Here is a 14,879-nt window from a genome sequence, read left to right on the forward strand (position 1 = left end):
TCGATCTTCCATTCTCATTATTATTATCAGTCAATATCCTTCTTTAAGATAGTTGCCGAAAATCTCGGTTAACATTATAGATAAAATACATCATCTAATAAATGCAATAGTGTTAATGACATTTTTTTTACTAATAAATAAAATTATCAATATATTTTAAAATTTTCTTATATAAAATATTTGTATTTTCATAATTTTCCTAGAATAAATGTCACATTTATTAATATTCGATTAACATGTCTCCTATTTATTATAGATAAAGTACCGCATCTAATAAATGCAATAATGTTAATGCCATTTTTTTTACTAATAAATAAATTTATCAATATACTTATAAAATTTATTGTATAAAAATATTTGTATTTTCATAATTTTCCTAGACTAAATGTCACATTTATTAATTTATTGTATAAAAATATTTGTATTTTCATAATTTTCCTAGACTAAATGTCACATTTATCAATTTCTTGTATAAAAATATTTGTATTTTCATAATTTTCCTCGACTAAATGTCACATTTATTAATATTCAATTATTCTTATTAAACATATTGACACGTCTCCTATTTATTATAGATAAAGTACCGCATCTAATAAATGCAATAATGTTAATGCCATTTTTTTTACTAATAAATAAAATTATCAATATACTTATAAAATTTATTGTATAAAAATATTTGTATTTTCATAATTTTCCTAGACTAAATGTCACATTTATTAATATTCAATTATTCTTATCAAACATATTGACACAATCGAGCTCTACTCACGACAGTTGAGCTTTATGATGAAATTATTATTAGTTTTTCTAAATCTCGAACTGTTGACAGTTGAGCTCTACTCATGTCAGTCGAGCTCTATGCTGGAATATTTATCTATCTTTACAAACCTTGACCATTCATGGTCGAGCTCTACTCACGTCAGTTGAGCTCTATGCTGGAATATTTATCAATCTTTACAAAGGTTGACCATCCATGGTCGAGCTCTACTCACGTCAGTTGAGCTCTATGTTGGAATATTTATCTATCTTTACAAAGTTCGACCATTGATGGTCGAGCTCTACTCATGTCAGGCGTTCTATACTGGAATATTTATCAATCTTTGCAAAGCTCGACCATCCATGGTCGAGCTCTACTCATGGAAGTCGAGGTTCATCTCAAGTAAACACAAGAAAATTTAAATTAATTCAAATTCAATGATATAAATTAACCATAGTAATTTAAAACAAGCATATGCATCAACAATTACAATTTAGAAATTGTGGCTCGCAAGGAGTATGTTTTTTTGGAGTGACCAGGCTGCCCGCATAAACCACACCTTTTTATCCATTTTTTTCCCTCACCAACTGATGGTATTCTTTTCAATTTTGCTCTACCACGCTTGATTGGGACATTTGGAGGCAATACCTTCAGCAATACTTCAACTTCATTGATATCCCAATCTTCTTGTTGAGGGACTGGATAAATGGTATCAACATAAGCCAACGCCCAAGTTTCCAACTTATAATAATTAGAGCACAAATCATACACTTCTATTCCATCTTGCTCATATGATGCTAATGCATGCACACATGGAAGTTGATCAAGGTCAAAAACACGACATGAACATTGTCTTTGACCTAAATCAATTATGGCATCATTTTCTTTACCTGTAACCTCATACTCAAATCGGTTAAGTTGTTTCACAGTCATTTCTGATGCTTTCTTGAATCTTTTTCGAATAATATTCTCTGCCTTTGGAGTTAAAGGTGTACACTTTGTATTGATAGATGCCACAATATTGCGGCGATTGTTGAACCACTCAGAGACTTTTGCCTGCATAGCCTCCAACAACGCAATGATAGGGTACTCTCTAGGTTCCCTCAGTGCTGCATTAATAGATTTTGCACCATTCGTAGTCATAATATTGTACCGACAGCCTGTAAAGTGAGATCTCGCCCATTTACTAAGTGTGAGATTTGATTCTTCAAGAAACTTCACTGCTACGGGATATCTATTCTTCAATTCATCATAGAGTTTGTTGAAATCAGAAACTTTATAGGCATTGGCAGTTTCTTTGAATAATTTTATGACACCTTTAACTCTGACACGTGCTTTAATATTCTGAGACAGATGCCACCTACAATGCCCATGTTGTGACTTCCTATAAATATTTGACACCCCATTGATGATGCTTTGATTTATATCTGAAATAAAGACTAAATCACTATCATCTGGTATAAGTTCTTGTAACTTTATAAGGAACCATGACCATGAAGCATCATTCTCTGAATCAACCACAGCCCAATCAATAGGATATTGATGAAAATTACCATCTTCTGCTGTTGCAATGAGCATTACACATTTGTACTTGGTCTTCAACCAAGTCCCATCCACCGCAATAACCTTTCTCATGCAACGAAATCCTTTGATGCATGCTCCATATGCTAGGAAAACATATTTGAATTTAGAATCTTCATCCACCTCCAAATGCGTGATCGTACCTGGATTCATCTTTCGAACCATGTATAAGTAAGCTGGAAGATTTTGAAAACTTAATTCAAGTGAACCTCTAAGAAGGTTGTTTGCAAGTTTTTTCCCCTTCCAAGCTTTCCAATATGTTATTGGCATGTGATTGTTCTGCATAATCGTCATTATTGCTTTTGGCTTCGGTGTCTCTTTTTGACCATCGAAACTTGACCTCACGACATTAGCAACTACTGCAGCACATGATTGACGATGCTTTCTTTTTCGGCTAATAAGGGAACAAGTGTGAGTGTTACAATAAGTTCGTATTGAGAAACGCTCTGAGTTGGTAACTTTTGCTGCACGCACTGCCCAATTGCATGACTTGTCAATGCATTTTGTCACATATAATGACTTGGTAGATTTATTAATTTCCATCTCAAAGCAAGCCTTTATTGCAATATCGTTCAACTTAGTTTTTACCTCATCTTTGTTCTTGAATTCTTGACCAATTGCCAAATCTAACCCATCTGGGAAACTAAATGTGTCTTCACTAGGGACTTGATTTTGTTCATCATGGTGGTCCAACGAATCATAGTAGTTCAGTGGGTCAATGTGATTTGGAGTTGGAGATGATGATGTTGTCCTTTTGTTAAGAAGGTCCACAAGTTCACAACCTAGATTAACACCACTTTCGGCTGGTGCAGAAGCAGCATCACAAATATTATTTTCAAAGTAGAATTCACGGTCAAAGTAATCATCTACTAAACTTTGTTCATTTTCTTTCATGTTGCATTCAACTTCCATGTCACATATATCTTCTCTCTTAATTAGCTCCACACGTAGTGCAACTCTACGATTGTTCTCTCCACAATCCAAAAGATAAGCTGCAAGACATTCATCCCCTCGTAAAATGAGTGGTGGCATATTTTCTCCCGCAATGATAGGTAAGTAACTTATTTTCAATTCGATATCATTTTGATTCACCCCAATCTTCTTATACAATTTCTCCAATAACACCTCAAAAGTAATATTGGTGTAATGCCCCAAATTTCCTAATAAGGTTTAGGACCTTGATTAGGAGGCCGGGAGGGCCATAATTGATTTATTATGCTATTTAATGATAATATGCATGTTTAGGTGTATTAAATATGCATGTGAACCCATTTGTGATTAATTGGGTGATTTTCATATTTTGGCCATTTCGGGCAATTTTGGCATATATGTGAAATGGGCGTGGTGCTTTGTTATTATTTGGTTATGCCAGGGCTACCCAGCACAAGACGGTCCTAGGAGGTAAGCTAGTGGGAAAGTCACAACGGGATTTAAGCTTGAGTCGGAGTAAGTCAAGGGGTATTTAGAGCACTACCGGGTTATTGGGTAATGGGAATTAATATTTGGTGATAAATTGGGAGTTAGTAAGATCAGGGGGAAATTCTGGAAGTTTTGACTATAATGTCCCCGGGGGTGTTTTTGGGACCCCAAGCGTTAGGTTTTATTGGAAGCTACTTAAGCTTGAAGTAACATTTTAAGAAAATAAAAAGAACGTTCTGTACGTTCTCTCTCCCTAAAAGTTCCCTTTTCGTTTCCCGATCGCATTTTCGAAGGTATCTTGAGTTCTAGGACTCGGAATCAAGCAAAGATCGAGGCATAGCAATCCTAAGGAGAATTAGAAGCTTATTAGCCGGAGGATTTAATTGGAAACAACTCAATCGGAGGTAATTCAAGTTTAAGTTTTTAAAAGTTTTTAAGCTTGAATTGGATTTTGTGAATTTTTGAGTTTTTAGTTTGTTTGAGCTTCAGGTTTTGGTGGTTTTAGACCATTGAGAAGTTTGGGAACTTTGATTTAATGATTGGGAAATGTTTGGATGGGTTTTTGGAAGGTTTTAAAATGAAAAAAACGAAGAAAAGTGGCTGGTGCGAGGTTGGGCCGCGGCCCTGTTCTTGGGCGCCGCGGCCCTAGCTTGAAGAAGATGGAGGAGGCTCTGCCAGGGGGGCGGGCCGCGGCATGGCCATGTAGGGCTGCGGCATGGACATGTAGGGCCGCGGCCCTTAAGGGAAAAAAATACTAAATGGTGGTTTTTGTGATGGGAACTTAGCTCTAAGGGCCCAGGATCGATCCTACTACTTAGTTGAATGGGATTCGATGTCTCGGAGGCTTGGGTTGGGTTTGGAAGTATTTATTTACTCATTTTGATGAGGTTTTATATTATGGTTGTGACTAGGTTATCACTAGAGGCTTGGAGTCGGGATCGTTCTTGTGGCTCATTTGTTGGTAACCTATGCTTGGACCCAAGGTAAGAAAACTGCACCCCATTTGTGAGATGCATGGTTATGTTTGATGCATGTTGGATGTTGAAATGTAAACATTGATAGCATAATGAATGCTTGGCAATCTTGCCCATTTGCATATGATTATTATTGAGGCATGCTGGTTGGTTAAATGTGATGCATGTGATGCATGAGAAACATGTGATTAGGGCATGCCATGAATGATGAATATGAGATTGGTCAGAGCTTGAGTCTCTGTGTTTGTGCATGATTATAATTATGCTAGCAACTGTTTAGTAAGCATGCTGAGTGCCCTACTCTTGGATAATTGGCATATGATACATATTGATAGCATTGCTTACTTGTGCATGGCACTGACTTATTAGTCAGGTTTGGCAAAGGTGCTAGTATCAACTGTGAAGCTGTGACTTATTAGTCAGGTTCGGCAGTGGTACTGGGCACTGGCCACATTGTGCTGTCTCACTAGTCATGACAACCCTAGTGAGTAGTGCAAGCTATGTCGATTGGACCTAATCGACCCTCTGCATTGAATGACTCCAAAAGTATTAATGCAGGACCGACCTCAAGTTCGATGAATATAAACAAGCATTTATCTAGCCAAAGGCTAGTCATGTAGAGCCATTGCAGGAAATGGGCACTGGGCCCCTAGTGACTTGGTTGTCAGTCACTCAGTATGGTTTACCAGGACCTCAAAGTGATATTCACTCATCTGATCAGAGCTACGGGCTCTGCATGATCATTTTGATCATCATATGCATGGCTTGGGCACTGAGGCCCCAGTGACTTGCTTGTTGGTCACTCAGTATGGTTTACCAGGACCTGTTGAAGGTTAGAGGCTTACCCAACAGCCAGCCTTCCATTTGAATTAGTGACGTGCTTGTCAGTCACTCAGTATGGTTTACCAGAACCTATTGAAGGTTAGAGGCTTACCCAACAGCCACCCTTCCACTTGAGTTAGTGATTCGCTTGTCGGTCACTCAGCATGGTTTATCAGAACCTTTAGTGTTACGACACTCATCTGATTAGGATTGACTTGATAGTCCTCCAATCAGAAGGCCAGGTTTTCTTTTCCTGGATACCCCAGCATATGTTTGAATTCATTTGCATGCTGAATAGACCTATGATTGCTAGGCATGCCAGATATGATTTGAAATCATGATATAACTGTTTATGAGCATGTGAGTTTTCTTGCTGGGCCTCGGCTCACGGGTGCTTTGTGGTGCAGGTAAAGGAAAAAGGAAGCTGAACCATCCTTGAGTTGGAGAGCTTAGGTGATGACGTGTACATATGCAGCTGCTCGACCAATACTTGGGCGAGGTTTGAAAGTGGAACTAGGGTTGAACCCTGTTTTGCCGCTTAGAACGGCCTGTTGTAAATATTCTTTTGTAGTAGACTCTAAAATTATATTTTTGGGATCCCAATGTATACAGTAAACGTTCTAGTGAAACGTTACACCTCAATCGAAGTTTTTAATCCTTAAACCGCTAATCACACTTAGTTACACGTTTATGGCCAAATGGCTCGATTAGCGAGTTTAGCACTGTTTACAATGTGCACTGTAGCGGTCCTTGGAGTTGGGGCGTTACAATTGGAGTCATCAACAATGATAGGTATAACTTCCTTATTCTTTGGTGACCATTTATACAACCCTTGCTCTTCCTTCCATTCCCCATCATATTGAGCATAGATTACCACTCGAGTCATTCCTGTAATGAGAATAGATTATTAACATTAGAAAATATATTTAATGTTAAAATTATAATTAATAAGTTTAAAATTAAAAATATGAATCTCAACCAAGTCTAGTTAGGCTCTACTAGTATCTCAACCCACTATAGTTTAGCAAAAACTGAGCTCTACTAATATCTCAATCAGTTATAGTTGAGCTCTACTAGTATCTCAACCAACTATAGTTGAGCAACAGTTGAGCTCTACTACTAGAATTAACATATAAATTGAATTTAATATTTTTTTTACAAAGAATGTAATCTCTCTTTTTGACAAAAATGTTGATGAAACAATTTTATAGATTACAAATATAAATATCAACCAAGATCAGTTGAGCTCTACTAGTATCTCAACTAGCTACAATAAAACAATAGTTGAGCTCTACCATTATCTCGAACATCTCTACCAAGTTGAGCTCGATGTACCAAGGCAAGAACTAAGCAATATCATCTTTTTCACGGGTTTCAGTTTGCAAAATCACTATTTTTAACTCAAAACCCACAAAATGGTAATGATATGAGTAGCATTATACTTTAATTGTTATTTTTACTACATATTTATGAAGAAACAAACTTGTAAGCAAACAAAATGCAAATATTTAGTTCTAACATTCAAATCAAGAAAGATTCGAAATTTAAAATACTAATCTTGATCAAATCCAGTTAACCTCAACTAATATCTAAACCAGCAATAATTGAGCAACAGTTGAGCTTTACTAGTATCTCAACCATGTTTGGTCGAGCTCTACTGTAACTATCTTCTCCACTGAACACAGTCGAGCTCAACTGTACACAGTCGAGATCTACGTTTCATCTTCTTCACGAGTTTCATTTCGAAAAACGCCATTTTCAACTCAAAAACCACAAAATGGTTATTATATGGCTAACAAGGTACTTTTATTGTTATTTTTACCACATATATATGAAAAAATAAACATCTAAGCAAACAAAATACAACTTTCTTTGTTTTTACATTCAAATCAAAAATTAAAAAATTAGGGTTTCTCATTTACTTACCTTAATGTAATCACTTGATAGACAACAATGTCACTGAAATCAGTATGTAAGTGTGTCACAAAATAATCTTTCTATACATTTGGAGAGATTTGATAGGATTTGAAGAGATTATGAAGAAAAAATGGTGGATGGAGGAATGATGGGGGGCTGAATATGTTTTTGTTTTTTAATTTTTTTTTCAAATCTGATTTTTTATTATTTTAATTAAAAAATATATAAAATAAAAGGACATTATTGGAATATAAAAGTTTCATTAAAGGAGGAGGTTAGTGTAACTAAATTTTGAAAAATGAAGGTTATATAGCTAAGATAAAAACTTTTTAAGGTTATTTAGCTCAAAACCTTTGTGGATGAGGGAGATGCAAAAAAATTTAATTTTTCTTTTCTAATTTCGTTTTAGGAAAAGTTTTTATTAATATTAGGTTTGTTGGTTTAATTTTGGTATTTAATTTTTAATTTTATGTATGCTGTTTTCTATTAAATCTGATTATTTTTGTTAATTTTTAGAAAACTATTTATGTTAATTTTTTTTTATTTAAATAGTTTTTTTAATTATTTTTATTTAAAAACAATTTAATTTATTTTTTATTTTAAAAAATATTTTTCATTATATATTTAACTCATTAATTAATAAAATATGAATGTATTTTGGTCATATTAAAAAAATAATTGACCAACAAGATAATCTTTTATTCTATTTTGCAAAACACAAATTCCAAAATAATATTTACTCACAAAATAATAAATTTAAATAAGATAAAATAAAATGATTGAAAATAACACAAAAAGAAAATTAAAAAATATAAAAAAATGAGAAAGAGTGTTAATAATATATTTTAAAAAACTAAATTAATTTATTTGTAATAAGTGAGGTGTTTATATATTATTGTCGTGTAAATATCATCGTAAAAAAGGACAATCATTCATGTAGGGATTGTAAAAGAAAAAATATAATAATAATAATAATATCAACTGTAAGTAATAAAATTCAATATAACTATTTTACATAATTTACACATTATATTAAAAATATATATAAATTCATGCATGCCCCAAAATTAAACACGATAATATTAAAATTAAAGTTTAAGAAAAAAATAAAGAAAAAACTGCACAACTGCTTTCCGTACGCCCGCAAAGCATATTTCTCAAATAATTATAATTGTAAAATCAAAATATGTATACTTAAAAAATTTCTTAAGTAAAAAATATATGTATACCTAAAACTCAATTAAGAATATTTGTTTGCATATTTGTTCCTTATAAAATTTCAAATCCATACAAATGTTTTAAATTTATGTAACATTTTGTTAGTGTGTAACTGAAATGGATTAATGCTAATTCTGTTTAGCTTTGGTTTTCGGTAATAACTTTTTAATATGGAAATTATTCCTATATTTGATGTGAAAAATTATAATATTGATTAGATATAACACACTTATCAACGTGGTTATGTGCACATGTTTCTTACGTACCCCATAACATACGTCTTGGTGAATTCTATTGACTATTTTCTCTTCCATTGAAACAAGAACAATTATTCAATTTACACATAATTTTTTAAAATAGTACCATTGACTTTTGATTTTTGACGTCTTCAAATGTTCCATTAGTAGTAAAGTCTTTATTTGTTTACTCCCATTTCCTCCCTTAATATTAATGACCCCAAATTTTGTTTTCTTAATCTAAAGATACTTAAATGATAAATTATTGCTTTTATCATTTACTTTTACTATCGCTCTTGATTTTGTTTCCATTCAATTATTACATAAATTGAAGTTTTTCACATTTTTATCCTAAAACTTATAAAAATTAATTATTTGAATGGCTAGGAAAATTCGATTACAGTATAATAAATTCCCAACAAAAGTTAATAATTAAATGTACCAACTTTTTTTTTAAACGAAGGAAATATTAATGAGTTTATAAATTTTTATCTTTTTTATATTTTTATGAATAGAATTCAATAAATGCCTTTTTTCATTTAATTTTGAGGAAATCTGTCTTCAATATATTTTATAAATATGAAAGGGAAAAAAAAATTCTAATACAAATTGCTTTTTACGAAAGTGGTAGAGTTTGTCCGAGAGCCGTGTTATTTAGCCCAAACGCGCTTTAAGGCCCACTGGGCCCTTTAAGGTTTCATCGTTTTCATCCCCATATGGCAATGAAAATGACAATAATATGCTGAGACAATTAATGTGTATAAATAATGTCAATAAGTGTGTGCCAATGTAACTGAGAATACATAATTATTGATCCAAGAAGAGACACCTTTTATGCAAATGCAATTGCAAAAGAAGTAACATATCTATTTCAAAATTTAACTGAAAAAGTGACCCAAAATAATTAAAGTAACTAAAAAAGAGAGAGAAAACGAAAGTTATGCTCAAAGAATATTGGACAAAAGTCGAAACATATAATGAATAATGAACTATATTGAACTAATGGGTTAGGATATCTACGCTATCCTCAGTATGTAGGACCAAAAAAAAACCAAAGTAAAACAAATGTCCACATCCGAGTACATCAGATGTGGTTGAAGTAATTGGTTTTTCTACTTTACAATTACAATACCTCAACCTAAAAAAAGAAAGAAAAATGAAAAACAAAGTTAGGATGAAAGGATTTTCTACCTTAATAAGTGTAAATGTCCCTTGAAGATCTTCCATCTTCAATCTTCATCCTTATAATTAGATTAAAAAAGAAAAGAAAAGAAAAAATATAACCAAAGAAACTAATATCAGTATGCATCTGATTCTATATAATTCTTGCTTCTTTTCAGCTTATTCCATATAATACTACCCCAGATGAGCTGAAATCAGTGTCAGCTGGGAGATTTAGATCAGGCAGAGAAAACCCAGTTTCTTTTTCACTTTCTAACTCTTCTACTTCTTGAGGCGGCTGTTGATGAGCAACAAGTTCATTGCCTTGATCAACGTCTGTTGGCGGCGAGATTGAACGAGGTTTACTAACTGCGTCTGCGTCTACTTGTTCGGCTTGGTAACTAGTTTCTGTCTTGACTTTTTGTGGAGAAACTAAATCAATCTGAAATGGAAAACAAAAACGAGTTGTTAGAATCTTGTATCTCTCTCACACCCCAACTATACTAAGCTACAAACGACATTCATCAGTCTTGAGAATAAGTGAATCTGTTCACCTTCAATCTGTTCAAGTTTTCATTTGTGGCTTTTTGTTTTTCAATATTGAGACGCATGGTTGCAATTTCCTGTTCAATGAAAGAATGTGAGAAACGACAGTCAAGCATACTTTTATAATATATATATATTATATATAAAAAAAATGTATGAACAAGTGTGTGAAACATACACTTCTCAACTTTTTCCTTTCCCTCAATAGCAAAGTTTCCTCCTCTTTAAGTTCAGCTAATGTCTGCCATTAAAGTAAAACAAAGGCATTTATGTTTCTTCAATATCACTCAAAAGCAAGATAAAAGGATTTTGATCTCCCCAGAACAATAAAGAATAAAAGGAGAGGAGAACAGAGTGATTATGTTATAACAGCAAAAGCAAGACACAATTAAAGTTATATCATAATAAAAGGTTATGCTCTTCTGTTTTGCTTCTTTTACTGTGGTAAAATATAGTTTTAATAAATAAATAAATTTATTACCTTCTTTTTTCTTGGTCTCTTGGAAGTAGTGGGTTCACCCTTGACAGAAACCTGTTCACATAAACCCAACATTTATCAACCACTAATTCAAATGTAACAAGTTAAAAAAACACACAAAAAGAGAGAGAAGAACAAGTCAATTCAGTTCACTATTCAAAAAAATGAAGCCCAGATAAGTGAAAACACATTGTGCATATATAACTCATGGCTCCTTTATATGTGTATTCACACTATGATCAGTGACCATAGACCACTTCAAATAAGAAGCCAACTCAAACACAAAGTCAACCCTCCGTCCCTAAATGTTGACTTTTCAATGTTTTCTTCACTAATGTCGGTTTCCAAGAAGGCAAGAAACCCTAATATTGTTCGTTAATAATATTTTTGGAGGCTGTAATACCAATAACCAACAAGTCAGCTTGCCTTGCTTATCATACCCAATATTCCATTAAACAAATTTATCTGGTCCCACACTATAACTTCATACTTTATAATTGAACAGTAACCACAAAACAAATATTATAATAATAAAAAAAACAAACAAACAAAAGCACTTTGTCCTACTTGGATATTTTATCAAAGTTTCAACTTCAACTCCATACATGAAACAATAATTTGACCCAAAAAACTCTACCTTTTTGGCACCCAATTACATGTAAGCTACAGTGACAGGCTGTCATAGAATGAGGAATGACAAACTAATCACCGAAAAAAAGAAAAGTAAGAAAGAAAAAAAACTTAAATTTTTACCCATTCATTCACAGTGCCCAAGGATCAAAATTCCAAGCTCTAGATCAAGCTGTCACTCGAATAATCTTACTGACTGATATACATATATTTGTATTTTATTTTATTTTTATGGGATCTCCCCTAAAGCGGTGTCTCACGTGAAACGACGACGCTGGGACCCCTGCTAAAACTAGTTTATTTTTTTACTGTGAGCCCGCAGAATACGCCAGACTGCGGCGACCACACCGAATCATTTCCCACTTCCAGCAACATAAAGTGCACAACCACTACCCACACTACACCAAACCACACGCAGACCTATTTTGCCACGAAAACACGCCACCGATAAAGCAGGTGACCAATTTACCCAATGACCAAAATACCCTTGTAAAACGCTTTACGACGTTTGACTCTCTTGATATGGATTATCGTTACGAACTAATTCGTGGATGTGTATCTCCGCCTTTACCGCCGTCGGGGCGAGTGGTTGCTCCGACGTGGTGGCGGTTGCACTAATTATTGAAAGAGGGTATTAAAGTCTTTTTAAGAAAGAAACGTGATAAAGAAGAATCATTCTCAATTTCTGACTCTTTTCGTTGAATAGAAGTCATCAATTTTCTCTCGAGTTTTTTTTCAAAAGTACACGGATAGACGAAAAGTCATTTAGTTTAAAAAAAACGAGGGTATTTTAGTCAAAGTGGATTTGAGGAATAAGAATGACCGGTCATCGTGACGATGAACGGCCAAAACGCGATCTAGTCCCGGTGGCGAAGAGGACCGAATCCGCCACGGGAGATCCCCATGCAACGGAGGTCAAAATGGTCATTGGGCTTAAGATACTGAATGTTGGGAATGAGAAGGCTCCTAAAAAGATTGAAAAGAAACCAAAAAAAAAAAAGGAAAATCTGACAGGTTTGGAAAACCAGAGAATCCATCGTATCTGACTTTCTTTCTTTCCCTCTAGCAGATAACAAATATTGGAAGAAATTACCATACTCGACCGGGGGCATTTCCGTCCCTCCACAAAAAAGGCAAAAGAGCAAAACGACACCGTACCCAAACACGACTGACTCGACACCTTCGTCGTACAACAATCAAAGAGAAAAGACGCAGATGAGATAACTCAACACTATTAGTACAAAAGCGGTCACAAACCTTAGATCTCGCGCCGCCGGTGGGTTTAACCGGTTTGCTGGACTCCTCGAAGCCATCGATGGCGCAGCCGCCGCTGACAGAGGTGGCACCGCTCCACGAAAGCGGTGTGGTAGGGCTTGCTCTGGTTGAATCAGTTTTCTTCTTGAGAGGCTTTGACCGCCGCTGTCTCACGCTCCAATAAAGCTTCAAAGGCGGCGATGCTTGTCTCGGAGGCGGAGGGCGGCGGCGCTCGTATCCAGCTTTTCTGAGACGAAAAAGAAGGTCGGCGACCGTGACGTCGTCGTTCATGGCTAGCTTAACCCAGTCGTCATCACTCATGTCTTCAAGTTTTGAGAGACAGAGAAAGAGAGAGTTGAGGAAGGTCAGGTGAGATGGAAAAGAAAATGTAAAAATTGAGACTTTGTGTGTATATATGTATTTTGTAAGGAAATGTATGGAAGAATATAATGGTGGGTTTATATATGTGGGTCTGTATCACTGTTTGTGTGTGTCTGGTGGGGGAGTAGATGCTCATTCACAACCCTTTCTTCCTTTTTCAACACCAAAAATAATTTAATTAATAAATAAAATAAAAATCAATAAAAACTGTTGTCCCTCTCCCAGCTTAGCTCTTCCTTCCTTTTCTTTCTTTTGCGTATTTCTCTATTGGTGTGGGCCCGCTCTTCTACTCCACGTGGCAATGCTGACTGACCTATATATATACCTTGGCTTAATGGCTTACTCTCTTTCCTCTATTTAAAAAAAATATAAATATTCTTGGCTTTTAGCTTAGAAGATAGGGTTTTTTAGGTTTGGATTGGTTTAAGGAAGTTGTACACACGCGCTGTATTTGAATGTGGGGGATGAAGAAGAGGGTAACTGGACCAAAATGTTGATACTGTCAGTTAATGATGTGTCTTGTTTATGTTTGTGTTAAGATTGTGGAATGGAGATGCTTTCAGTTATATAACATTTTTTTTTTTTTAAATTTGATAAAAAAAAATATTATTATTTTTCAAGTCTTAATTTTAATAATTTTACTTGAGATAAACAAACACCTTTTTGGTTTCAAATTTTGAGTAACTTACAAGATATCAGTGTCTAATAAATAAATTTAATTTAATAAAAATGAAAAATCAGTGATAGTTAACCTTAGCTTAGGATTTAATAGTAATGGATCTCTACATTTATTTTAAACCGTCGCCCAAATATAGAATGGCTTCTAATTCTTAAATAGGTAAATGTAATTAAAGTGTTTTTTTTTACTACTTGTCAATGTCATGCTATATATGTATACATGTGTAGTGAAAAATTGTTAGGTAAAATTAATCAATTAGATTTATGAACGTTTCTTTTTCTTATCAGTTATATATATATGGTGCAATTAATGAAACACTATCAAATGGAATCAACTGTACTAAATGCAAGCCCATGCTCTATGTATCTAAAAAAATTTCTATTGAAACATTCTTGTCGTTTTTCTTTTTGGGAAAAACAAAATTCAGGACTTTTATAAAGCTACACAAGCATAACACTTTTTCTCACTTTTCTACGTAATTACAAATTTCGTAGCATTTGAATGTTTAAAAATGAAGTGATTTAAAAAAAAATTCAAAGAACATTACAATAATGATGTTTTTAAATTAAGGTCAACGTGGATTTAGAAAGCATGAATTTGAACAGGTAAGGTATATTTATATGTATTGCATATATATTGAGATGGAGTTTGGATCGGTTTCATGGACCCATATATATATATATGTGTGTGTGGCCACTTACAGCTTCGAACTCAACCAGAATCAGAGTAGTGCACAGCTGTCACAATCCCCGAATTGAGCGTGAAAACACGCGCGAAATGATCGCGTGGAGATAAGGTTTAAAGCTCCTCATTTAGTTCGTTATTG

At 34.1% G+C, this 14,879-nt stretch overlaps 2 protein-coding genes across 2 annotated transcripts; both read right to left on the reverse strand.

Moving 5' to 3' along the window:
* Window positions 1-1,243: 1,243 nt before the first annotated feature.
* LOC133795160 (uncharacterized) lies at window positions 1,244-3,370 on the reverse strand. Its single transcript, XM_062232611.1, has one exon. It carries the CDS (start codon window positions 3,368-3,370, stop codon window positions 1,244-1,246), a length of 2,127 nt encoding a protein of 708 aa, XP_062088595.1.
* Window positions 3,371-9,897: 6,527 nt separating this feature from the next.
* LOC133796447 (uncharacterized) lies at window positions 9,898-13,489 on the reverse strand. Its single transcript, XM_062233957.1, has 5 exons — window positions 12,997-13,489; window positions 11,113-11,163; window positions 10,810-10,872; window positions 10,640-10,708; window positions 9,898-10,527 (listed from the first exon to the last, which is right to left on the reverse strand). The coding sequence occupies exons 1-5, from the start codon at window positions 13,312-13,314 to the stop codon at window positions 10,261-10,263; spliced, it is 768 nt and encodes a 255-aa protein (XP_062089941.1). The 5' UTR covers window positions 13,315-13,489; the 3' UTR covers window positions 9,898-10,260.
* Between the last annotated feature and the right edge of the window lie 1,390 nt (window positions 13,490-14,879).

Source organism: Humulus lupulus, chromosome 8, assembly GCF_963169125.1.
Source record: "Humulus lupulus chromosome 8, drHumLupu1.1, whole genome shotgun sequence".
Lineage (NCBI taxonomy): Eukaryota > Viridiplantae > Streptophyta > Magnoliopsida > Rosales > Cannabaceae > Humulus > Humulus lupulus.

Coding starts and splice junctions, on each gene's coding strand:
- LOC133795160 (XM_062232611.1), bottom strand. CDS start 3,370: ATGCCACCACTCATTTTACGAGGGGATGAATGTCTTGCAGCTTATCTT.
- LOC133796447 (XM_062233957.1), bottom strand. CDS start 13,314: ATGAGTGATGACGACTGGGTTAAGCTAGCCATGAACGACGACGTCACG. Junction 11,164..12,996: donor CCGGCGGCGCGAGATCTAAG/GTTTGTGACCGC, acceptor TTATGTGAACAG/GTTTCTGTCAAGGGTGAACC. Junction 10,709..10,809: donor AAAGGAAAAAGTTGAGAAGT/GTATGTTTCACA, acceptor TTCATTGAACAG/GAAATTGCAACCATGCGTCT.